This window comes from Mustela lutreola, chromosome 6, assembly GCF_030435805.1.
Source record: "Mustela lutreola isolate mMusLut2 chromosome 6, mMusLut2.pri, whole genome shotgun sequence".
Taxonomy (NCBI): domain Eukaryota; kingdom Metazoa; phylum Chordata; class Mammalia; order Carnivora; family Mustelidae; genus Mustela; species Mustela lutreola.
In genome coordinates, this window is record NC_081295.1 from 99,594,057 (window position 1) to 99,619,983 (window position 25,927).

Genomic DNA, 25,927 nt, shown 5'->3' on the forward strand with positions numbered 1-25,927 from the left:
CTAACCCAACACCTAAAGGAGCTGGAGAAAGAACAGCAAAGAAAGCCCAAACCCAGAAGGAGAAGAGAACTAATAAATATGAGAGCAGAAATCAATGAAATAGAAACCAAAGGAACAGTGAAACAAATCAACAAAACTAGAAGCTGGTTCTTTGAAAAAATTAATAAGCTTGATAAACCCCTGGCCAGACTAATCCAAAAGGAAAGAAAAAGACCCAAATAAATAAACTCATGAACAAAAGAGGAGAGATCACAACCAACACCAAAGAAATACAAACAATAATAAGAACATATTATAAACAACTATATACCAGCAAATTTGACAATCTGGAAGAAATGGATGCATTACTAGAGACATACAAACTATCAAAACTGAACCAGGAAGAAATAGAGAACCTGAACAGACCCGTAACCACTAAGGAGATTGAAGCAGTCATCAAAAATCTCCCAAAAAAACAAGAGCCCAGGGCCAGATGGCTTCCCAGGGGAATTATACCAAACATTTAAAGAAGAATTAATACCTATTCTCCTGAAACTGTTCCAAAAAATAGGAATGGAAGGAAAACTTCCAAACTCATTTTATGAGGCCAGCATTACCTTGATGCCAAAACCAGACAAAGATCCCATCAAAAAGGAGAATTATAGACTATCAATATCCTTGGGGAACACAGATGCAAAAATTCTCACCAAAATACCAGCCAATAGGATCCAACAGTACATTAAAAGGGTTATTCATCACGACCAAGAGGGATTTATTTTTGGGCTGCAAGTTTGGTTCAACATCTGCAAGTCAATCAATGGAATACAGTTATTAATAAAAGAAAGAACAAGGACCAAATGATACTCTCAATAGATGCTGAAAAAGCATTTGACAAAGTACAGCATCCTTTCTTGATCAAAACTCTTCACAAAAGGACACATACCTCAATGTCATCTATGAAAAACACACAGCGAATATCATTCTCAATGGGGAAAAACTGAAAGCTTTCTCCCTAAGGTCAGGAACATGGCAGGGATGTCCACTATCACCACTGTTATTCAACATAGGACTAGAAGTCCTAGCCTCAGCAGTCAGACAACAAAAAATAAATAACTAAAAGGCATCCGAATCAGCAAAGAAGAATTGAGACTCTCACTCTTTGCAGGTGATATGATACTTTATGTGGATAATCCAAAAGATTCCACTCCAAAACTGCTAGACCTCATACAGGAATTCAGGAAAGTGTCAGGATATAAAATCAATGCACAGAAATCAGTTGCATTTCTATATACCAACAGCAAGACAGAAGAAAGAGAAATTAAGGAGTCAATCTCATTTAATTGCACCCAAAACCATAAGATACCTGGGAATAAACCTAACCAAAGAGGCAAAGAATCTGTTCTCAGAAAACTATAAAGTACTCACAAAAGAAATTGAGGAAGACACAAAGAAATGGAAAAGCATTCCATGCTCATGGATTGGAGGAACAAATATTGTGAAAATGTCTATGCTACCTAAAGCAATCTACACATTCAATGCAATCCTTATCTAAATACCATCAATTTCTTTAAAAGAAATGGAACAAATAATCCTAAAATTTATATGGAACCTGAAAGACCCTGAATGGCCAGAGGAATGTTGGAAAAGAAAAAAACCAAAGTTGGCACCATCACAATTCCAGACTTTAAGCTCTATTACAAAGCTATAATCATCAAGACAGTATGATACTGGCACAAAAACAGATATATAGATCAATGAAACAGAATAGAGAGCCCAGAAATGGACCCTCAACTCTATGGTCAACTAAACTTTGACAAAGCAGGAAAGAATGTCCAATGGAAAAAAAGTCTGTTCAAAAAATCATGTAGGGAAAATTGGACAGCCCCTTGCAGAAGGATGAAACTAGACTATTTCCTTATACCACCCACAAAACTAGATTCAAAATGAATGAAAGACCTCATTCCTGTGAGACAGGAATCCATCAAAATCCTTGAGGAGAACACAGGCATCAACCTCTTTGACCTCAGCCGCAGCAAATTCTTCCTAAAAACATCATGAAAAGCAAGGGAAGCAAGGGCAAAAATAAATTATTGGGACTTCATCAAGATCAAAAGCTTTTGCACAGCAAAGGAAACAGTCAACAAAACCAAAAGACAACTGACAGAATGGGAGGAGATATTCAAAATGACATTTCAGATAAAGGGCTAGTATCCTTGGGGCACCTGGGTGGCTCAGCGGGTTAAAGCCTCTGCCTTCAGCTCAGGTCATGATCCCGGGGTCCTGGGATCAAGCCCCGCATCGGGCTCTCTGCTCAGCGGGGAGCCTGCTTCCTCCTCTCTCTCTCTGCCTGCCTCTCTGCCTCCTTGTGAGCTCTGTCTGTCAAATAAATAAATATTTTTTTAAAAAGGGCTAGTATCCAAAATGTATAAAGAACTTATCAAACTCAACACCCAAAGAACAAACAATCCAATTAAGAAATGGGCAGTGGACATGAACAGACATTTCTGCAAAGAAGACTTCCAAACAGCCAACAGAGACATAAAAAAGTGCTCAATATCAGTCGGCATCAGAGAAATACAAATCAAAACCACAGTGAGATACGACCTCACACCAGTCAGAATGGCTAAAATGAACACATCAGGAAACAACAGATGTTGGTGAGGATGAGAGGAAGGGGAATACTCCTACCCTGTTGGTGGGAATGCAAGCTGGTGCAGCCACTCTGGAAAACAGTTTGGAGATTCATCAAAAAGTTGAAAATAGATCTACCCTACAACCCAGCAATCACACTACTTGGTATTTACCATAAAGATACTAATGTAGTGATCTGAAGGGGCACATGCACCCAAATGTTTATAGCAGCAATGTCCACAATAGCCAAATTATGGAAAGAACCTAGATGTCCATCAACAGATGAATGGATAAAGAAGATGTGGTGTGTATATATATGGAATACTATGCAGTCACCAAAAAAAGAAATTTTTCCATTTGCAATGACATGGATGGAACTAGAGGGTATTATGCTAAGCGAAAGAAGTCAATCAGAGAAAGACAATTATCATATGATCTCTCTGATATGAGGATTTTGAGGGCAGGGTGGGGGTTCATGGAGGGTAGTGAGGGAAAAAAATGAAAGAAGATTGGATTGGGGAGGGAGACAAACCATAAGAGACTCTTACAAAAGAGACTCTCACAAAACAAACTGAGGGTTGGTGGCAGATGGGAGAGGAGGGTTATGTGGCTGGGTTATGGACTTTGGAGAGGCTATGTGCTGTGGTGAGTGCTGTAAATTGTGTAAGACTGAGGATTCACAGACCTGTACCCCTGAAGCAAATAATACATTATATGTTAATTTTAAAAAATAAAAATTTAAAAAAACTGTATAAATATTAGAACCATAATCCTTAAGAAGGTTTCATTAATTTCTGAGGTTAGAATGTAAATACTTTTTTTCTATTAGGTATCCTTAGGTGGCCTATTGACTTAGAATGTCACAATTCTGTTCAAAGTTCCAAAGGACAGATATTTTCAAACATAGCTGGTAAGTGCAGAGAAGAGGTAAGCAAAGATTTTAGAGAGAAAGGGAGGAGGCAAAGTAGATCAAAGATAACACAGATAAAATTTGTGCTGACTCATGGATGCCTCATCCAACCAGATCTGGTTGGCAAAATGTTTCTAATACATACTCGTTATTTAAGCAGATTTTGGAAAATTGGCAAGTTACCATGTATAATAGCTTAAATCTTGACCCAATTCCCCTAATACAGTCAGGGAAATTAATATCTATTTTCATTTCAATTATATCTGTATGATCTCTCCATGGAAATGGTGGGTGGTTTAAGGGTCAAATACCAGATGTAAATTATTTTGTAACAAACATCTTTATCCTTTTATGTCACAGATGATCCAGGAGTGTTATTCAAAATACTTGGCATTTATATAGTAAATATAAATTATGATGTCAGGATATATACTAAAAATTAATAATATTTGTATTTTCTAACTAAACTGCATATGGCATAAACATTCTGTAGTGCAAGCCAGTCAGAAATCATTGTGATAGTTTCCAGTCGTTTGTGATTTTTACTAATTGTCTCTGTGTTCTGGGCAGTTTGGGTTGGCAGCGAGTGCCATCTGCTCTGTTATGGTGGCCCTTTCCTGCACCCATGACACTTACCACATTCCTAGGTCCCTCTACTGCTTTCTGCCCTGTCCTACTGAGAATAGGGGAGGCAGAGCCTTTCATCATGGCTAGCCCCAAGTGCATCACCATTCCTCAGGTATCTTAACGTGACTCCAGCTTTATTAATAGGCATTTCACTAACCTCTCCTCAGCCCCCCTTTTTGAGATGAGGTGGTATCTTATTCTTCAGGTACTCAGCACACCAGCCATGATGAGGTAGATCTTGGGAGTCCACTTCAACATAATTAAAAAAGAAGTGCCTGGGTGGTTCAGTTGGCTCAGGTCATGATCCCAGAGTCCTGGGATCAAGCCCCACATTGGACTTGCTGCTCCGCAGGGAATCTGCTTCTCCCTCTCCCTCTGCTCCTTCCCCTGCTTGTTCTCTCTCTCTCAAATAAATACATAGTTTTTTTTTTAAAAGATTAAAAGGGATTACAAATATGTTATAAATTATGGAAAGCTAGATGTGATGAGGTTGAGGACCTCTGTTCTGGAGCAAAGGTATAAGAATATATTGTTGGAAGAATAGATAACAAAGGTCCCTCCTCCTTATAAACACCTTGAGGAGTCCAAAGCAGGAGAGCTAATAGGTAAAGGCAAAGGGAAATGGGAGCCTTTTGGGAGGACAACTTGACACATCTTGCTTGGACTGAACTGACCTAACACTGACTAGGCATAAAAAACACAAGCCATGTGCCCTGTATATGTGTCTGCCCCACCCTATGCAACTGTGGGGAAGTTCACACTATGAAAATGGGCAGTCAGGGCTAGGGCCCTGGGCTCAGCCCCCTAGATCCTACCTTTCTTGGGGGATCCCAAATGATAGGCTCAGTAGATCACTAAGGCTAGACATCACTCATCATCCTAGTCTCTCCTGCAGAGCAACATGCCAGGGGGGAGAGGACTGTATCTCCTCATGTACAGTTTGGGGTCCCAGGCCTGAGTGACAGCAGGGAGGCCTCCACTTCCTTCTCTCTGAGCTACAGAGCAAGAGGAGGCTGCTGCCCTCTCTTGGGTGGACGAATGGTAATCAGGGTTTCAACCAAACCATCTCAGATCGGGCAGTCTATGGGACACAGGAACTCCATGTGGCAAAAGGGGCAGCAAAGAACAGATACGGCAGCAGGAGGCTTCTGGGACTTTTGCTCAGTGTCAAGTCTATTTGACACTTTGAATGGAGTAAGCACCTCGGTTGTTGGATTTACTGTTGCAAAAGAGACTACTGGGGGGAAGAACGTTCTTGCTCTTCCAAGATGGATGTTTGAAAGACTTAAGATGAATATTTAAGTAAGGGGTGCCTGGGTGGCTCAGTGGGTTAAAGCCTCTGTCTTCAGCTCGGGTCATGATCCCAGGGTTCTGGGATTGAGCCCCGCATTGGGCTCTCTGCTCGGTGGGGAGTCTGCTTCTCTCTCTCTCTGCCTACCTCTCTGCACACTTGTGATCTCTGTCAAATAAATAAGTAAAACCCTTTAAAAAAAAAAGATGAATACTTAAAAGATGTGATTTTATTATATGTACATCAGGCTGGGAAAGCGGGCTATATGGCTGCACTTCAGTGACACCCTATTTTCCTTGGAACAAAATCCAAACTGCCCCCTCATGACAGACCATGAAGATTCACAGATTCAAGCCAAGATGTCCTGATTAGGTTTATGCTCAGTTTGCTCTCATGCCCTAGTGTGAAGTTACAGAGTAAATTGTGTACCCCAGAAAGGATAGGTTGAAGTCTTAACCTTGGGTACCTGTGAATGTGACTTTACCTGGAAATAGGGTCTTTGCAGTTATAGTCAAGTTAAGATGAGAAAGAAAGAAACCTTTTAGGTTGCACATCAGAAATATAGCAAAATACAAAAGAAAGAGACTATTTTTGTGTAGAAAAATGTCCTATGAAAATTTCTACCTCACTCTTTTTGACAGGTACATGATAGACAAAATGACTATTTTTTTTTAATAGATCAAAGAAAGAATCCATGAAATTTTTCTCCCTTTATTTATGCTTATGGCCAAGAGACACATCCTAGGAGGTGATCATGATTTGATATTTGATCAAAACAAATTGTTTTGCAACTAAATCTGCATAATTTCTAATGAAATTACCACTAAGCTTTTGCAATCGGTAACCTAACCTCACAATAGCCAGGAATTACATGGAGGTAACGCACTTCATGGCTAGAAAACCTCAGCAGGTGTGTCTTGCGTGGGCTGGGCATCCATTCCTGCTTCATTTCATCCTGAAAATCTTCTTGGCTTGTTCTAAACTCTTCTCATTGATGGGAGGTTTCCTCTGGCTGCCAGGCTGCAGAAACTTCTTCACCGTGGGGAGGTTGCTGACTCTGGTTTTCAGGGCCTGCAGTGCACAAGGGCACAGCTTCAGAATGGAACCAAAGCCCAACCCCATCATTAGCACAAGGCAGGGAACAGAGACCCTCCTGCAAGGACCAGCTGAGTCTCCTCCATCAGTACCAGTGTGAGGCTGGGAACCACACCCAGAGAGACATGAAGGTGAGAGGAAGAAAAGACAGCTCAATGACATTTGCCCCAAAGGCATCTTTCTTTCAGACTCGTTTCAGTTTCAGGGCTTCCCTGTCTCCCTCCTTACGCATAAATCCTGTGGATACATCACTCTAGTGCAACAGCCAGAAGAGGAATGTATCTGTCAGGGAACGACACACATAAAGTCTCCTGACAGACAATAAAATATATAGGAAAACTGCCCCAGAATGGAAGACAGGAAATATAGAAAAGTAAACCACAAGATCGTTCAGAACCAGTCAGCCCACTGAGAGAGGCACAGGGAGAGAGGGAGACTCTGCCCAGAGAAACATGATGTCTGCCATTAGGAGCAGGAGCGGAAGGAAGGAAGCAGAAGGAAGAAGAGCTCCTCCGGCAGACACACAAAGGAAAGAGGATACACATGGATAAGGGAAACCCCAGAGAAAACAAGGACAGAAACCATAATGGAATGGGGATGGGAAGATAGATGCTGAGCTCTGGGTCCTTCTCCTGGTGAAGACAATCTACTCTTGGGGAAGCATCCACCTCAAATGGCCTTGGCTTGACAAGATTCTGTGCTTCAATCAGCTCCTAGGAGCTAACTCTGGAGGGCATAGTGGAATTGAGAAGAGGCAGTTATGGGGCTTGCGTCCGAATGTCAGATCCTGAGGTGGGAGGTGTGAGCCTTCCCTCCTGAAAGCTGTGAGAGAGATCACCTTCAATAGAGGGAAGTTGGCTAGAAGGCTGGGGTCAATCTCTTCCACATAGTAGAGAAGTTCAACCAGGTGAATGTCAGCCTTGCTCAGCCTGTTGCCAACAAGGTAGTCTTGTCCATGGCTCTTTAACACCTGGAGGATTTAAAAAATCACACCATGAGCTCAGGCTCAGTCAGGTTGGGCCCCTCTGCTCCTCCCTGCTCTCCAACCCTACCTCCCCACCTCTCCTGCCTCACTGATGGGGTGGGGGCTTCAGACCCTCCATATTGCCCCTGACTCAGTGGGACACTGGGTCTGGGCTGTTCTTTCCTTCAGCTGAAGCCCTGGCTAATGCCTCCGTAAAACATGTGTCCACTGTATGTCTCTTTCAACTATTCCAATATATGCAACTTTTCTGAATAAAATGTTGGGGAAATTCATGAAATGTATTAAAGTCTTCCAATAATATGCAAATGATAACATGAAGAGAAAATCCCATGGCACCTCCAACTTCAGGAAATTTTGACAAATACCCTTTCAGACTATGTACACATAAGGAACTATGGATAATTATCAGGCAAAGAAAATAATAAAACTTCAAATGCTATATGGTAATAGACCATTTTCATTTATCTTATCATAGGGCTCTGTGATTTCAAAGTAGAGCTGTGCTCAAATGGGAAGACTGTTCAGGTCTTCATCATGTGCATGTGCCCCAAACTCAGCACCACAAGGGTCAGGAGAGAGAGTATTTCTTGATTTCTTTTTTTTTTTTTTTTTTAAAGATTTTTATTTATTTATTTGACAGAGAGAAATCACAAGTAGGCAGAGAGGCAGGCAGAGAGAGAGAGGAGGAAGCAAGCTCCCTGCTGAGCAGAGAGCCCGATGCGAGACTCGATCCCAGGACCCTGAGATCATGACCTGAGCCGAAGGCAGCGGCTTAACCACTGAGCCACCCAGGCGCCCTATTTCTTGATTTCTATGAATTCTTTCCTCCTTGAATAGGGCCAACACAAAAGCAATGACTTAACATTGGTTCAGTGATTGACAGAATGATCTAATGCCTTATAAAGATGGCTGTGTCTGTGTTAACCCTTTCATTCTATGGATGGACCCCCGTATCTCCTGCAATCTGGTTTTTTTTTTTTTTTTTTTTTTTTGGCCTATGGTTTTTATTTAGTCCAATTTCAGGTACTTTGATCCTGAAATATTCTCCTTTTATCTCCCAAGAAAAACATAACACACATACTATGTAGAGCGATGGAACCTTATTTCCTTAGTTTGCACGACTTTCCTCTCAAGTCTGAGAACCATGTCTTCAAGTATGTCAACGAATTTTTCCTTGACATCCCTCCATCTGTCTGTTCCTCTCCGCCCACTGCCCCCATCTCTGTCCAGATACATCTCATTCATCTCTCTGAAACACTACCATATTCTCCTGAAGGGCTACTGGCCTCATGTCTCCCTACCATGTTGCCAGAGTCTCTCCTGACCCACTGCTGTCATTGTGTTGCTCTTAGATCAAAGCCCCTGCATGGTGCTCTGCAAGACCTATTTTAATGTACAGTGTGGCTCTCAGAGCCCTCGACAGCCCGAGCTCTGACTATGACCATGGAGGTCTGCTAAAGAGAGAATTCTAGATCAGGTCCTGGTTAGTGGAAGTCTTGCTGGAAAACTGAAATTTGGGTACAACTAGCACAATTCTTCCTCACCGTCGGTTTTTATAAAATGCCTTGAGAGTCAGGGTGCTGCATTACTATTTGCTCTCTGGAAGCAAAGGTCAATGCCTAAGGAATGCCAGTCAGGTCCTAGCTTTCCTTGTCCTCTAAGTCCAGTGCCCCAAAGTGCTCAACAGTCCACTTACTTTTTCAAACACGGGGAGATAACGATCTGTTGTTCTCTCTTTGATCAGGGCAATCTTGGCCTCCTTTTGATCAGGTGGGCATAGAGGCAAAACAATGATCATTTCATTCAAATCGGCTATACCTTCTGTGTACATATCTATCCTGAAAGACAAAGTGACCAAGTTGTCAAACGTCTTCTGTCTTGATTTTATAGTTGAAAAACACACAAGAGTAGGCATCAGGAGTTCAGTTCCCACTGGATGCATTTTCATACCCCACCCATTCAGCTCGGATTTTTACTTGATTTGAACATCTCATTCTAGAACAAACCACTGACGTAGATACATGGCTAAAATTTTCATTATATACATGACCAAAGAGCGGGACAGAGAGCTTTGGTGACTTGTCCAGAGCCCAGAGAAACTGGTGCAATCTCACACAGACCCACTGGGACCATACCTGGGGCTTGCCATATCTGCTGTGATTTGTTCTGGGCACAAAGGTAATGTGACTCGTGCGCCTAAGACATGCCACTTAAGTGATCTCTTAATAAGGTCCCTGGCACAGACGTCTCAGTCACATCCCTTTCCTGTCTCATCCTAGTACCCCACCCAAGCCCATTTATGTGCCCAATATCAGCAGGTTTTCCAATTAATTCCCATAACCCTGTCCACATACAGTTGCCCAACTCTGACCTTGTTTGCATTTCTCAACTCAGCCCCTAAAAAGGTGAAATTCTTTGGACATTCCAACCAGTACATATTCTAGGAGATTTGGTTTTATTGTTCCCAACTGGGCTTCCTATTAAGAGTTTTTTCTTAAAATTAAATCTTTATTAATGCTTAATTCACATACCGTAATGTATACACTTCTCAAGTGTACAAGTTTGTGATTTTTATAGTGAAGATACACAATTCTGTACTATCACCACTCTAATTACAGAGTATTTTCATATTCCCAAAAGAAATGCTATATGCTTTGGTAGCCATTCCAATTTCTTCCCTCCTCTAGCCCCTGGCAACCACTAAACTACTTTGTTTCTATGGATTTGAGTGTTGTGGATATTTCATACAAATAGAGTCATACCATAGGTGCCTTTGTGTCTGATGTATGTAACATGATGTTTATAAGGTTCATCCATGTAGTAAGTACCATGCATCAATACTTCGTTCCTTTTCATGGCCAAATAATATTCCATTGATGGATAGGCCAATCTTCCAACCACTAGTCAGCTGATGCACATTTGCAACGTTTCACTGTTTGAACAGTAAGAACAACACTGCTGCAAACATTTGTGCACAAGTTCCAGGGTAGATGGATTTTAAATTATCTTCTTTTTATACCTATCAATGGAGTTGCTGGCATATGGTCAATCTATGTTTAACTTTTTGAGTAACTGGTAACAGAGCATTCTGGGTTTTAAATCTCAATCATGTGGTCCCATCACAAGAGAAGAGAACCCACAGATATGGTTGTATTGGCTAAAATCTGGCTGCTCAAGATAACTCTAGTAGCTTAAGGACTAGGCTCCATTCACGCTTATCAAGTAGCTGGTAAGTGGAATTCTTGCTCAGCATTCTTGTAATTTATGAACCTTTAGGATCCTTCTGTTCCCTGCCTTATCTGCTAGATACTCAGACACCTTGTCCTTTGTCTCTACTTGTTGGCTGGTATCCAGCTCCAAAAGGCCTGATACCTGGTGATGAGTCCACCATCTTTCTGGTCTCATAGTTCATCAGATTAGGGAAACTCTGTCCCCATATGTTCTCTATCTATGGACTGCTTCCTTTTCTGTAACCCTACTTGGTGAATCCACTGCAAGTAGGATCCCTTATTCTCACAGATCTCGGTGGCGTCAGACTTCAATCTATACCACCAAGTCCTGTGCTCCTCCTGGCCATAATCTCCCCAACACGGTCCTGCTTACCCAAGAAAGAACCCAAATTTTCACATTAATTGTTCATGAAAGAACAGAAAAAATACGTACAGGGCTTTCTCCTTTATGTCTTTCCCATAGAGGTTGTATTTGGTGGCAATGTAGTTGAGAATGGCCCTGGTCTGCACCATCTTCATTCCATCCATTTCCACCATTGGCACTTGCTGGAACATCAGATGTCCATCTTTTGAAAGAAGAAAAGAAGAAGCAGAGTGAAAACTGAGTGAAACTGAGTGAAATTTTGAGAGAAGCTACAACAGGGATGCCACCGCCTATCTTTCAAATGAGAACTCTCTTAGAACTCATGCCATTAAGGCCAATTCTAAAAGAGATTTCTATGTAGAATGTTTTAGGTGTTCTTTCAACTCTCCCACTGGTCAGTGTGTGCCCGGCTTTCCTGAGTCCACTGATGCTTGTAGTGTTGGACCTTGTTCTTCATCTCCCTTTTCCTACTGTCAATGCAATGCCCTCTCATTCTCTGAGACTATAATATTGCTGGTAGGACCTTGTCAACCCCACCAGAGAAAAGAACTCAAAGCAACTGCTAGCCTATTTCTACTTTTTCACTCTACTGCATGTGTTCAAGGGTCCTTGGATAGGCACATTGTGTGGAATACTGAACTGACCCAACTCACTTGGGAGGCAGAAAAGCTGGAGAGAGCAGAGAGAGGCCATTCGCAGGGCAAGGGGCATGATTCATTTAGCAAATGCTCAGAGTTCAAGCCCTTCCTAGCCCTGAGTGAGATGAAAGACTGGCCCAAGGAGCCCCACCTTTTACATGGGGGCCACTTTTCTTCCCTTCCACCATCCACAACTCCCAACACACTCAGCTTATGACTTCTACCTGATACCCTCATCCCAAGAATTAGATACTTGGTCTTACCACTCCTTAACTTATCCCAGTCTTCTGGAGTTTCAATAAATTTCTCTTCAAACTGGAAAGCAGAAACAGTGAATTAGCACATCTATAATATATAGCATATATTATATGTTGTTATTATACTATAATAGCAACAATTCTTCCTTAAAATCATCTAAGATCAAGGCTCATGCTTCTAGTTGTTGCACACAAGTCATAAACGGTATTTTGTAGTTCACTTAAATGCAAATCCAAATAAGGCCTACACACTGTGTTTAGTTTCCTTAGGTTATTTTAATTGTTTATATCCTTTATGAGAAGAAATTTTAATAATATATTAGGTCAAATCTGTTCATATCTTTATTTTTTTTTAAAGATTACATTTATTTATTTGAGAGAGAGAGAAAGCATGAGCAAGGGGAGGGGCAGAGGGATAGGGAGAAGCAGACTTCCCGCTGAGCAGGGAGCCCCATGCAGGGCTCCATTCCAGGACCTGAGATCATGACCTGAGCCAAAGGCAGACCCTTAACTGACTGAGCCACCTAGGTGCCCCAAATCTGTTCAACTCTTAATGGTTGACAATTTTTTCTTTCTTTTTTTTTTTTTTAGAGAGAGAGCAGGAGCATGGGGGTGGGGAAGCAGCTGAAGCAGAGGAAGAGAGAATCCTAAGCAGGCTCCATGCCCAGTGCAGAGCCCAGTGTGGGACTCAGTCTCACAACCCTGAGATCATGACCTGAGCTGATATCAAGAGTCGGAGACTTAGCTGACAAATTTTTTAATGCAAAACTGCTAGCCTATTTCTACTTTATATATATATATATATATATATATATATATATATATATATTCACAGGTCATTTAGTAAGAAAATTCTCTTAACTTATGCAAGAAAAGTACTTTGATAGAGTCAATTTTAGATCCAACTTAAGATGACAAGACTCAGATCTAACCTCTACTCCTGCTGCGGCCAAGAGCCACCGGATGGACTCCATTCGGCCTCGTCCATTGAAGTAGTGAAGTTTGGGCTTCCCTGCCATGGTGGACTCCAAAGTTCTCTAAACATGAATGAAAGAACAAACAAATGAACGGATTAGCAAATGGACAATACCACAGAAGCAAAAATGTACTTTCTGGTGTATGGCCGAACAGCACCAACAATGTGGAAGGAGTATCTGCCTTCGAGTTGGAAGAGTCCTTAGAATGTTTTTCATGGCCCAAGTTCTCATCTATCAGTAGCCAACCCTGGGAAATTGTTCCAAACGATGCTCATACCTCCACTGGGTAAAATTGGATTGTCTTAGCAGGCTAATAGGGAGAGTGTACCATAAGGATATAAGTATGGGCATTGGAAAAAGGGGAAAGGATTAGAGAATTGGTATTTATTGAAAATCTCCTAATGATCATGACCCAAGGCTAGTGCCTTTGGATACATTATATCTTTAATTTTCATAACAGCCCCATGAAACTGGTTGTTATCATGCCCATATCAGTTAATGAGAACAAGGCTCAAAGGTGAAAAGAGTCTATAGTTATTCCCTAGTTAGTGATGGACATGAAAATCCACACCTAGGACTGAAAAGAGAGGACAGAGCTGGGAGCCTCTGAGGGACACTGAAACCAGAGGACTTCCCTAACAAGAAGGGGAAGGAGAGGCAGAGTCAGTCCTCCACTCCGTGGCTCTTATCCTGCTTTTGTTTAAAGGGCTGAGGCTCAACTCTAGCTCAAAAGACCTTAGTTCTTTTCATAGACACAGGAAGCTAATTCCCTTCCTTTGTTTGGAATTCTACATTCTAACTTTACTTGGTGGCACTTCATAATCTGGAAAAAGGGATGTTACTGCATTAATCTTACAGTAAATGGAACAGAACTCACATTTCTTAAGTGCCTGTCATACAAGGGGTATTCTTAGCTATTTGTCTTTATTTCATTCTCCAAAAATTGCCTGAGGTGGCTCTGCTATTACTGTCTTTTTAAAGTTGATGATACTGAAGTTTCTAGAGTAACCTGCCCCAAATAGGTGGTAGCATTGGGATTCAAACCCACTTCCATTCAAAACCAAAGATTTTATTTTCTATATTGGTGTTTAAAATATACAACCTTTAGTGGATTGTGAAGTCCACCAATTTCTATGGTGAAGTAGAAAATAGAAAATATCTGAGTGTATTTTATGTAGAAACAGAAACATTTTAGCTTCAAATATGTGTTTATTGTGGGTATGAGCACGTACATGAGTGCACACTCTTTTGATCTGTATAATGGTAAGGGATACTTTGGTTCTGCCTCATCAGTGAAGTTTGAAAGTCCTTGGTCCATCTCAGCCTATGAGAAGTGAACATAGCAGGGAACCAGACAATGAAACCCAGTGGCTCAAACAATGGATGTTCTATCATGGATGTGAATGGAAACACACAGGACTCATTAAAATCAGGAGTCCTAAAGCCAGGTCTTAAAAAGGAACAGGTGCATATTCTGTGCAAATCCTAGGCTCTGTTTACAAAATATTAAGATTCTCTTGTAAAATTTTGATGCGGAGTTTGGGACAAAAAGATACTTCTCTTTACCCAATGTGAGGTAGGAAACAAAGGCAGAAGGAAATGTAGATAATATTAAATGTCCTTATAACCTGCAGCTCACTGACAAATACTTGAGATGGTCAGAATGTAACATTCTTCCAGGAAACTCCCAGCTGGCTTAAGGATAATGGCTTTACTACAGGGGAAAACCACCTTAGCTTTACAATAGCAAGTGTCTTCTTTAGCACAGGAGGATCCTTTTGGAACTTCCCTTATCTTTACTTACCCAAAGTATATAATCAGTTGCTCCACTCAATCCTGGGCAGCATACTTATTCATGGGTCCTGCCCCTGTTCTTTAATAAAACCACCTTTTTTGCACCGAAAAGTTCTGAAGAATTCCTTCTTGGCCATCAGCTCCAGGCCCCCACAATACTACTCCAAAAAACTACCTCAAATGGATACATCTCAGAAAAAGTGTGTGTGACTTGAATTTTAGGTATCAGAGTGCTTTCAATGTCCATATTTTTCATGTAGCACTCAGTAATTCCAACCTTTAGGAAGCTGTTGAGGTGCCTGGGTGGCTCAGTCAATTAAGCGTCTGTCTTCTGCTCAGGTCGTGATCCCAGGGTCCTCCAACATGGGAAATCTGCTTCTCCCTCCCTCTCTGCCCTCTGCCCCCAACTTCCTCAAATAAATAAACAAAATCTCTTTAAAAAAAAAAAAAAAGTAAGTAAAGAACTGTTTGGAAACATACTTACCAAGTCATCTGTCTTGTAATTGGAGATTTGTTTATTGTACTTTCTTATCATGAAGAATGGGGGTGCTATGACTCAGCGGGATGCAAAGGAGAATGAGGCTTGTACCGAGTGTGTTTTGAACCACTGGTCACAGAGTTGTGATAAAAGGCCTCACACCACCTTAACCACTGACTGAGGGTCAGGATACAAAAGGAAACAATGTTTACCTTATATAATATTTTATCAGAAGGCTCCCCAGATAAGCAATTTGGTTCCCCTCTTGAATGGGAGGTCTCCAGAGGCCTGATCAAAAGTGGGGCAAAGGTTGTCACAGAACTTTGCCTGATCAGCAGAAAAGGAGATCTGGAGAGACTCGATGATTGGCCATAGAGACACACGCGGATGTTCCTGATGGGGCCTCGGTATCTGGCGAGTGTGACCACCCCCCGCCCAGGACAACCCCGGGAAACAGCTTCAAACATCCTATTTTAAAAATGAGCAAATTGAAGTACAAAGAGACAAAGCAGCTTTCTTCAACTCATAGGCTGTACGAGCATTGGCTTAGTCGGAACTCATCTGACTTCAGGTCCTGGGCTTCTAAAACCATGGAACACTTTGACAGCTTCCATGCTTCTCCTGGAGATCCTTGTTGATTTGTTCCCATTCAGAGCCCATTATCCAACTACCCGGTGAAGGAGGCAGAGCGGGAAACATGGAATTCACAAGCTCCTTTTTTGTTAGCTGATTTATAGAGGCTTGAAAAGAATATTGATAAAACACACCTTGCTTTACTTTGACATCCTGAAGAACCAGGAGTACAAGGAGCACTACATAAGTATATTTTACCTTAATAAAAAAGTAGGCTTAGGGGCCCCTGGGTGGCTCAGTGGGTTAAAGCCTCTGCCTTCAGCTCAGGTCATGATCCCAGGGTTCTGGGATCAAGCCCTGCGTCAGGCTTCTCTCTCTCTCTCGCTTTCTCTGCCTGTCTCTCTGTCTACTTGTGTCAAATTAATAAATAAAATCTTTTTTTTTAAAGTAGGCTTATATTCCTCGAATGGAGAATATCCTACGATAATTCCAGTAGTATATGAAAAGAGTTATGTCTCTGGATGTGGTCCTAATCACAGTGTGAGGATCAGAGAAAGAGAAGGGACCTTGGAGACAAATGCCAGCTCCTGTCTTCTGGTACATAAACTCAGTTGTTAAATCCCCACCCATCATTTTCTCTTCTAGAGATGGTTGGTTACATTTACTCTTGAAGGCTGTTGAATGAGATCATGTACCTAAAAAGCTGTTAAGTGAGAACATGTACCTAAAACTCATAATAGGGATCAGAAAATGCAAGTTCCCTCTTGCTCCCTATTCCTGGACAGAGGTGGGTCTCTGGGCTCATTGGATAGCACACATCTTTCTTCGTCTGTCCATCTCTCATCTCTGCCTATTTACCCACCACCATGTGTGCGTCTACCTAGCTCTTGACCCATGGAGCTCCAGTAGGAATCAGATGTTACGTATTTCCAGACGTTGTTTCAGAGGCATACAATCATTTATCTGGCTTGTGTGGAGAGACCGGAGGTATGGACTGTGTGCTAACCTGTATTGTAGGACCTCTAACGAAGATTCAGAGAGGTCTGGCGCATCATTAAACACAGCCTTTCGTAGCCTCAAGACGTCAGCAGATTTCTGGTTCGGCCCACCAGCCGCATGTACCCAGCAGTGTCTCTCACCTCTGGCCCATCCCCCCTGCCACTGGCTGCCTGATCCAGGCACTCTGGAGTTTTTCCAGTCTCTGGGCTCCCCTGTGCGGGTCCCAGCCCCGTGAGTGTAATTGCTGGTCACTGCACAAGAGCAGAGTCTCACTGTCGACACTTGCCGAAAACGATCTCTTCTCTCTGACATCTTGTTCCTTACCTGGTAACTGACATTTAACTGAACCTTCTCCGACATTTTGGTTCTGGCTGATATGTCCTGTACTCCCCGCTCTCAAAAAGTCTCCTTCCAACTGCTCGACTAGCATCATCATCGGGCACACTCCCTTGTTGCACAGCAATAAGGTAGGAGCCTGACCTGGTTCCTGCCGGGAAAGTTTTGTAGACAACAGGCAGCTCACAGAGCACCCAGTGGTGACTCCAGTGTCATTGGTTCCTACCCCCAATCATGGCCAAGCAAGTCACAGCAAGGCCAAGGCTGCCAGGCTGTAAGCTGAGCATGCTGTGCGTTCTGTCCAGGCAGGATCCTGCCCCCCCCGGGGCAGCATAATATCCTCAAACCCGTGCCTCTTCCACCTCCACTCCTCTGCCTCCCTTCATATTGGGATCACGCCACTTCCTTGTCAACCTTGCTCTCATTAGCACCTCACAGAGTGTTTTTCCTCCTTGGCATTTCAGCATCTTCTGTCGGGGATTTCTGGATTGTCACAGTGACATCACTGAACCTCTCATCCCTGCCTGTACAAAACCCGTCCTCCCCCATGGATATTAACACTCCCAGCACGACTTCGTGGACCCTTCTGGTCTGACTCCAGTGGCTCATGCATTCTAGCTAGGTGAATTTCTGTGCCTTTTAGAAATGAAAGATACGTTCTGCTGACCACCTAGCCTTCCTATCAGGACTTCTTGCATTTGGGAGTTTGAGAGGTCCCGTAAGCCAGTGATTCTTCAATGGGGGTGATTTGGCTCGCCTGCACCCTGAAGGCCATCTGGCAATGTCTGGAAGCATGGCTTATTGTCAAAACCAGAAGGGAGGGTGTTACAGCATCAATTGGGTAGAGAACAGAGATGTTTCTGATGTGGCATGAGGCCATGCTTGATGTGCCTCTGAATGCTTTTTATCTACTACTAGTCATTCTGCATTTTATCTGCCTAGTTTTCATCGACCATGTTATCCTAGCAGACACAGTGGTTGGATATTTAGTTGGAGATATCTTACGGCTGACTGTGGTTAGCTGCTGTATCTATGCAGTCTTTCCAGGGTAGAGCTCATGGCCATTTGGGAAAATACAGGCATGCTCCTGTTATCCACTGGGACTTATTCTTCTCCTCGGGCTGTCCGTCACTCCACTAGGTTGGAACCTCACTCCTGCACTGTGCTCTTTCTACAAGTACTGAGTGAAATGCAAAGACACTATGAGAATCTAAACTGTGTCAACAGGGCGCCTGGGTGGCTCAGTGGGTTAAGCCGCTGCCTTCGGCTCAGGTCATGATCTCAGGGTCCTGGGATCGAGTCCCGCATCGGGCTCTCTGCTCAGCAGGGAGCCTGCTTCCTTCTCTCTCTCTCTGCCTGCCTCTCAGTGTACTTGTAATTTCTCTCTGTCAAATAAATAAATAAAATCTTTAAAAAAAAAAAATAAAAAAATAAACTGTGTCAACAGTATTCATGAAGTGACCATTTCTTATAAAACTTATAAATGAACTATCACAGTAGATATTTTAAAGGTGCAAAGTTTCCAAAGTCGAGGAAATATGTATGTTAAGACTATTGTCGAGTACATTCTTTAAAACAAACTAAATGTACATGTCTATAATACACATTTTTTTAACTAAACAACAATTAAAGGACGATTAGCGGGACAGCTCCCCACAGCAGCAAACAAGCCAGCCTAAAGTGTCAATAGTACCAAGGTTGGGAAACCTTACTCCAGCCCTGCTCTAGGTTGCCATGAGTTGGTTGAACCCTAAAGAGACAATGGGCCTCACCAGCTAGCTAGTCAGAGCCGAGACTTGGAATCTAGTGCTGCTGACATTCAGACTAATTTTTTTTCTATTATGACAAATCGTAATTTTCATAGGCTAGATAACATTGCAGTATCATAATTCACAACTGTTCTGTGTTGACTACAGTAGTTCTCCTTATCTGCGTGGCTATGTCCCAAGACCCCCAGGGGTTGCCTGAAACCAGGAAAGTACCAAACCCTACATATACTACGTTTTTGCCTATACATACCTCTGATGAGGTTTAATTCCTAAATTAGGCACGATAGGAGGTTAATAACAATGACTAGTAATAAAATAGAAAAAGTATAATGATATGCTGTAATAAAACTGATGGGCATTTGTAATTTATGAATGTTTTTCTTTCTGGAATTTTCCACTTAATATTTTCAGGCTGTGGTTAGTTACCATGGGTAACTGATAAGCACAGTAAGCAAAACCACACATAAGCGGCGGGGATGGGGTGGGGGTGGGGGTGGGGGCGGCTATTCTTACAGAGAAAGTAAGGCTGCCACAAACACCTCTAGTCTCTCTTGCATTGGTCATATTCTCTGATTGCCAAAATGGTTTCATTCTTTTTTTCCCCTTATGTCAGGAATATCTTTCTATCGAAATTCTCATGCTCTAGTTTTCAAATCTCTGAATTCATTTTTACATTTTTGTAAAGATGTATCCAACAACCATTGAGTAAACAACTCTTGAACTATCCCCTAAACACACCAAGAAGGCACAATGTTGAGTATAAAACAGACTTTTCTTTGTGCTAAAGACACATTTTAAAGTGGTTTTCTGGTAATCTAGAGATGAGGGTGTGAGGCAACATCTGAAGATGTAGGAAAGCAGTACTTACCTTACTGAAGTGTCTCTCCCAGGAGGCGCAGCAGCTCCATGCCAACCCTTCATGCGTTTATAAGCTCTTTGACAGTAGGTAACGCCTCCTCTCGGATGAGGGTTGAGTTCAGTGAGGGAGAAGTCACTCCCACAATGCTCAGGGTCTTGGCTCCCATGTTAGATTAGAAGGGAATGACAAGTCATCCTCTTATGAAACAACTGGTTAATATGTTCCTTTTCAAGGTTGGCAATTAAAAGATTAAGCAAACAATTTCAGACTGATTGGACTCTCTCTGCCAGTTTTGGAAGAAACTGACTGTGAGGTTTCCATGAACTGGATGCCAGGACCAAACAGATGAAAAACCATTACTGTAAAATGCTATACCTAAAACACATGTCCACTGTACATCTCTTTCAACTATTCTGACGTATGTAACTTTTCCAAATAAAATGTTGGAGAAGTTCATGAAATGTATTAAAGTCTTCCAATAATATGCAAATGATAACATGAAGAGAAAACCCCATGGCACCTCCAACTTCAGGAAACTTTGACAAACACCCTTTCAGACTATGTACACATAAGGAACTATGGATAATTATCAGGCAAAGAAAATAATAAAACTTCAAATGCTATATGGTAATAGACCATTTTCATTTATCTTATCATAGGGCTCTGTGATTTCAAAGTAGAGCTGTGCTCAAATGGGAAGACTGTTCAGGTCTTCATCATGTGCATGTGCCCCAAACTCAGCACCACAAGGGTCAGGAGAGAGAGTATTTCTTGATTTCTATGAATTCTTTCCTTCTTGAATAGGGTCAACACACAAGCAATGACTTAACATTGGTTCAGTGATTGACAGAATGATCTAATGCCTTATAAAGATGGCTGTGTCTGTGTTAACCCTTTCATTCTATGGATGGACCCCCGTATCTCCTGCAATCTTTTTTTTTTTTTTGGGGGGGGGGACCATGGTTTTTATTTAGTCCAATTTCAGGTACTTTGATCCTGAAATATTCTCCTTTTATCTCTCAAGAAAAACATAACACACATACTATGTAGAGCGATGGAACCTTATTTCCTTAGTTTGCACGACTTTCCTCTCAAGTCTGAGAACCATGTCTTCAAGTATGTCAACGAATTTTTCCTTGACATCCCTCCATCTGTCTGTTCCTCTCCGCCCACTGCCCCCATCTCTGTCCAGATACATCTCATTCATCCATCTCTGAAACACTACCATATTCTCCTGAAGGGCTACGGGCCTCATGTCTCCCTACCATGTTGCCAGAGTCTCTCCTGACCCACTGATGTCATTGTGCTGCTCTTGGATCAAAGCCCCTGCATGGTGCTCTGCAAGATCTATTCCAACTTCCTGTGTGGCTCTCAGAGCCTTCAACAGCCCAAACTGTTGACTATGACCATGGAGGTCTGCTAAAGAGAGAATTCTAGATCAGGTCCTGGTTAGTGGAAGTCTTGTTGGAAAACCAAGATTTGGGTACAACTGGTACAATTCTTCCTCACCGTCAGTTTTTATAAAATGCCTTGAGAGTCAGGGTGCTGCATTACTGTTAGCTCACAAGAAGTGAAGGTCAATGCCTAAGGAATGCCAGTCAGGCCCTAGCTTTCCTCGTCCTTTCCCGAGCCTTCTTCTCTAGACACTCAGAGTTTTGCGTTAGGCTCTAGCTATTGGGTGTACCCAGCTCCTCAAGGCCTGAGTCCCTGGAGTCAGGTTTCCACTATCCTCCTGGCTTCGTAGTTCATCCATTTTGGGAAACTCTGTCAGTGTACTATATCCGTAGATTGTACCCCCTTATATAATCATACTCACTTGAATCCACTCCATGTTTACTATTTCTCACCCTCATACGCCTCGGCTGTGCTGGACCTCTATAATAACACCAAGACCTACACTGCTATTGGCCATGAAACCTGTGAGTACAGACCTGCTCATTCAGGGAAGGAACTAGATTGCTCCTGTTAATTGTTGATGAAAGCACAGAAAATGTACCACACAGGGCTCTCTCGTTTAGGTCTCTCCCACAGAGGTCATATCTAGAGACCAAGTAGTTGAAAACGGCTCTGGTCTGCACCGACTTCATTTCACTGATGTCCACCATTGGAACTTGCTGGAACATCAGAGTTCTGTCTCTTGAAAAAAGATAAGGAGCAGAATAAAATGCTTTCGGGGTTGTACCCATCTCAGATGGAAAACATATTTGAGATGCCAGGGGAAAAAAAAAAATGAAACTAGAATCACCTGGTAACATTTTAGCAGAATGGCATTTAGGTCCCCAGGAGCCTTGGTTTTCCAAGCAATCACTCTCACTTTCTAGCCGCCATGTCATGAATCCATCCAGTATGTATCCATGGGTACCCGCTCAAGGACCCAACCAGGTACATAAGCAGTCCCTTATAATTTTGTGTCAATTCATTTATAAAATCATGGAGACTTTGAGAAGATGTTGGAAGAGACTTCAACAAGGCTGCCAACCAGGTGCCATTCCAAAAAGTTCCAAAGGAAGTGCGTAACAAGCATTCCGGTTAGTCTGAAGGGCTAACCTGCGTTCAGCTAACGCTCCTGACTTGCTGACGTAAGTCCCTGGATCCTTAGCAGACAGACCACTGGCCTTGAGGAGGCAGCGACCAGAGCTTTCCCGGGATGCAGAGAGGCCAGTAAGTCTGTTTGAAGCAGCCTCAGCTTTCTGATCAACCTAGCAATTTTTTTTTTTTTAGCCAAATGCTCTTCTCTTTTTTAGGATACACAAATGATTTTAGTAACCTTCCTTTGTGTATCTGTAAACGTTGCCCTCATTTGCAGAAAGAACAGTTACTGTTGCACCGCACAAAACAGGAACCCGACCCTCTCGCAACCAGACCCTTGAGCACAACCCTGAGCACAGAGATAACACTTGTATCAGGGAGGCTGCATGCAATCAAGGAATGTTGCAGGCCTCCTCACTCCCTTTACTGATTAACTGCTCGACCCTCCTTTAAAAAGCCCTTTAAAAACCTCTGAGTTGGTGGCTGGCCAGGTGGCTAGCCTTCTGATGACAGCTCATATCCCCCCTCCATTCAAAACCTGTTTCCTGAGTATTGGCCTTTCAGATGACGGGCAGCCAAACTTGGGGCCGGTAGCAAGTCTCATGGTGTTCATGGCAATTAAGGAAGGTTTTGAGAGACATTTCTATATATGTAGGGGTCCCTTTCCCTGCTCTCCAGTTTATCCTTACTGCTATGAATATGTTGCAAGCATAAGAACTGTGTTGAAAATAACCACAATGAGACACCTAAAATTATACCTAGAAATCAACAATAATTCTTTAACACCATCTAATATGCAAGCAAATACCAAGTTTCTGACATTTGTATGTGTCAGATGTATTTATAGTTCGTTGAAATACAAATCCACATGAGATCCACACATTTGATGAGTTGCTGTGTCTTTGGTTTCCTTTAAATTTTGCTTATGTGCTCTTTCATGGGCAAGATGACTTAAATTTTTATTCCATCAAATCAGTCCATTTTCTTCTTAATATGCTGATATTTTTGTTGAAGGTTAAAACTATTTACTTGCCATCTAGGATGGAAGTCTCTTAGTTTATGAGAGAAAAGTACTTTGAAGCAGTCACTTTTTTTTTTTTTTAAGATTTTATTCATTTATTTGACAGAGAGAGATCACAAGTAGGCAGAGAGGCAGACAGAGAGAGAGGGGGAAGCAGGCTCCCCGCTGAGCAGAGAGCCCGATGTGGGGCTCGATCCCAGGACCCTGAGATCATGACCTGAGCCAAAGGCAGAGGCTTTAACCCATTGAGCCACCCAGGCGCCCTGAAGCAGTCACTTTTATATCCAACTTAAGATGACCTCACTTAGAACCTACCTCTACTCCAGCTGTAGCCGGGAGCCACCCAATGGTCTCCATTCTGCCTCATCCGTAGACATAGTGAAGGGCTTCCCCACCATGATGCCATCTCCTGATTTCCCTAAAGATGAATGGATGGATGGATGGATGGATAACCGCTGAACAAATGAAACCAGAGAAGCAAACTGTACTTTATGATATGCATTCAAACAGAAGAGTGAAGTATCTGCCTTCTTCAGAGTGGGGTTGGAGGAGCCCCACAAAGGGCTTCATTGCCCAGATTCTCTCCCATCAGTGGCCATCACCATGGAATTGCACCAAACCAGGCTCAGGTTGCCATTTCTTCTCAAGCTGAGGAGTAACTAGGGCTGCCTTAATCCCACACACGTGCTCACCCTGGAAGCCTGTGAGGGACACTGAGATCCAAGGACCTCACTCACAGGGAGTGGGACAAGGGAGCAGTCAGTCTCCACTCATTGGCTGTCATGCTGTACTTGCTCAAAAGCATTAACGGGACTTTTGTCTTTTGTCTTCCCCTGACTTTTGCCAAAACCTTCTAAATTCTCTCCACAGAAAAGGATACTCAATCTTTTTTTTTTTTTCCCCCAGTTGAAATTCTGTATTTTCCCACTGCTGGGCAAATTTGATTTTATAATTTAGAAAAAAGAGGATGTTAGTGTCTTACCTTTAGAGTATATGTAAAAGAACTAACATATGTTTAGTGTCTCCCACATAAAGGGCATTTTCTCACTTTTATCTTCATTTCATCTCCATAAAAGTTATTTGAGGGAGATTCTAGGTTTTTTTTAAGATTTTTTTTATTCATTTGTATTTTGAGGGAGAGAGAGCGAGAGAACAAGTAGGGGAGAGGTAAGAGAGTGGGAGAGGGACAAGCAAACTCCCCACTGAAGAGAGAGCTAGATGTGGAGCTTGATCCCAGGACCCTGAGGTCATGACCTGAGCCATAGTCGGGTGCTTAACAACTGAACCACCCAGGTGGTCCTAGATTCTGTTATCATCCTCTATTTACATTTGGGGATTTTGATACCTATGAAGGTTAAGTGACTAGCCTAAATTAAGTGTTGAGTCTGGCATTTAAACTTGCTTTTATTTGACCCCAAAGTTTTAGAGCTTCTCTATACCAGTGTTTTGCCAACTATAGGCTGTGACCCATTAAAAGATTGTGAAATCAACACAATGGATTCTGCTAAGATTTCACCTGCAACTTCATAGTAGACATCGGAGTGTATCCCATGCATTAAGGGTAAGTATTTGTGGGGTAAAGCTTTAATTTTAGTTACACTGATGCTGCATGTGAGTGTCCCCGTGTGACTGGGGGCTCTCAATTGTTGTAAAGTGAAATATTTTGTCAGGAAACAGCCAAAGAAATCTGACAGCCATTGCTCTATTCTAAAGCTTCTCTGGACTGTTGACATTTGGGGCTGGATAATTCTTTGTTATCGGAGGCAGGCTTGTGCACTGGAGGATATTTACTTAGCAGCGTTCCTGGCCTCTACCCATGAGATCCCAGAAGCACAGTGCCCCTCTTCCATCATGACAACCCCAACAAAATCACCCCCTGCTGAGAACCAGGGCTCTATCCCAAGCTGCTCACAGCTGGGAGGAGCCAGAGAGCTCCTCACACAGTAACTGGGAAAATCAGCAGTGGTCTTGGGCTTGTCAGGGATGTGAGTACAAAAGCACAAGATTCATTACAAAGCAAGGATTCCTGTACCTAGACTTGGGGCAGGACGATGTCAGTCCCATTTTTAGTCATCAGAGCTCTGGTCAAGAAATATTTTTAAACATCTTTGCAAGATTTTGTGGTAGTTGAGATTTTAGCACAAACCGGCTTATCCTCACATGACTGCCCTATTTTTTTGAAAAGTGACCTGAAATGTACATTTTTTTAAAGGGGAGGGGAGGGGGTCCATGCTCATTCTCCCAAAGCATGCTTCTGACACAGTGTGACTTGTGTGTCACTTGTGAAACATTGCCTTTTTTTTTAGGTTTTATTTATTTATTTGACAGAGAGGTCACAAGTAGGCAGAGAGGCAAGCAGAGAGGGGTGGGGGGGAAGCAGGCTCCCCCCGAGCAGAGATCCCAATGAGGGGCTCGATCCCAGGACCCTGAGATCATGACCTGGTCGAAGGCAGAGGCTTAACCCACTGAGCCACCCAGGTGCTCCTGAAATGTAAATTTTTATATGCCAAAATAGTTTAAGTGCTCCAGGGGTCCTTTATGTATTTCTTTTTCTTCTTGGACACCTGGCTCCTGGTTGACATGGA

General features: G+C 42.5%; 1 protein-coding gene across 2 annotated transcripts; it reads right to left on the bottom strand.

Annotated features, from left to right (window-relative positions):
* Positions 1-6,133: 6,133 nt before the first annotated feature.
* Positions 6,134-19,951, bottom strand: GSTA1 (glutathione S-transferase alpha 1). Of its 2 annotated transcripts, none has more exons than XM_059178258.1 (7): positions 19,802-19,951; positions 12,940-13,044; positions 12,014-12,065; positions 11,182-11,314; positions 9,215-9,356; positions 7,372-7,503; positions 6,134-6,509 (listed from the first exon to the last, which is right to left on the bottom strand). In XM_059178258.1, the coding sequence occupies exons 2-7, from the start codon at positions 13,024-13,026 to the stop codon at positions 6,384-6,386; spliced, it is 672 nt and encodes a 223-aa protein (XP_059034241.1). In that variant the 5' UTR covers positions 13,027-13,044; positions 19,802-19,951; the 3' UTR covers positions 6,134-6,383. The 2 variants fall into 2 exon arrangements, with proteins under 2 accessions (XP_059034241.1, XP_059034240.1); XM_059178257.1 differs by lacking the exon at positions 19,802-19,951 and adding an exon at positions 15,263-15,287.
* Between the last annotated feature and the right edge of the window lie 5,976 nt (positions 19,952-25,927).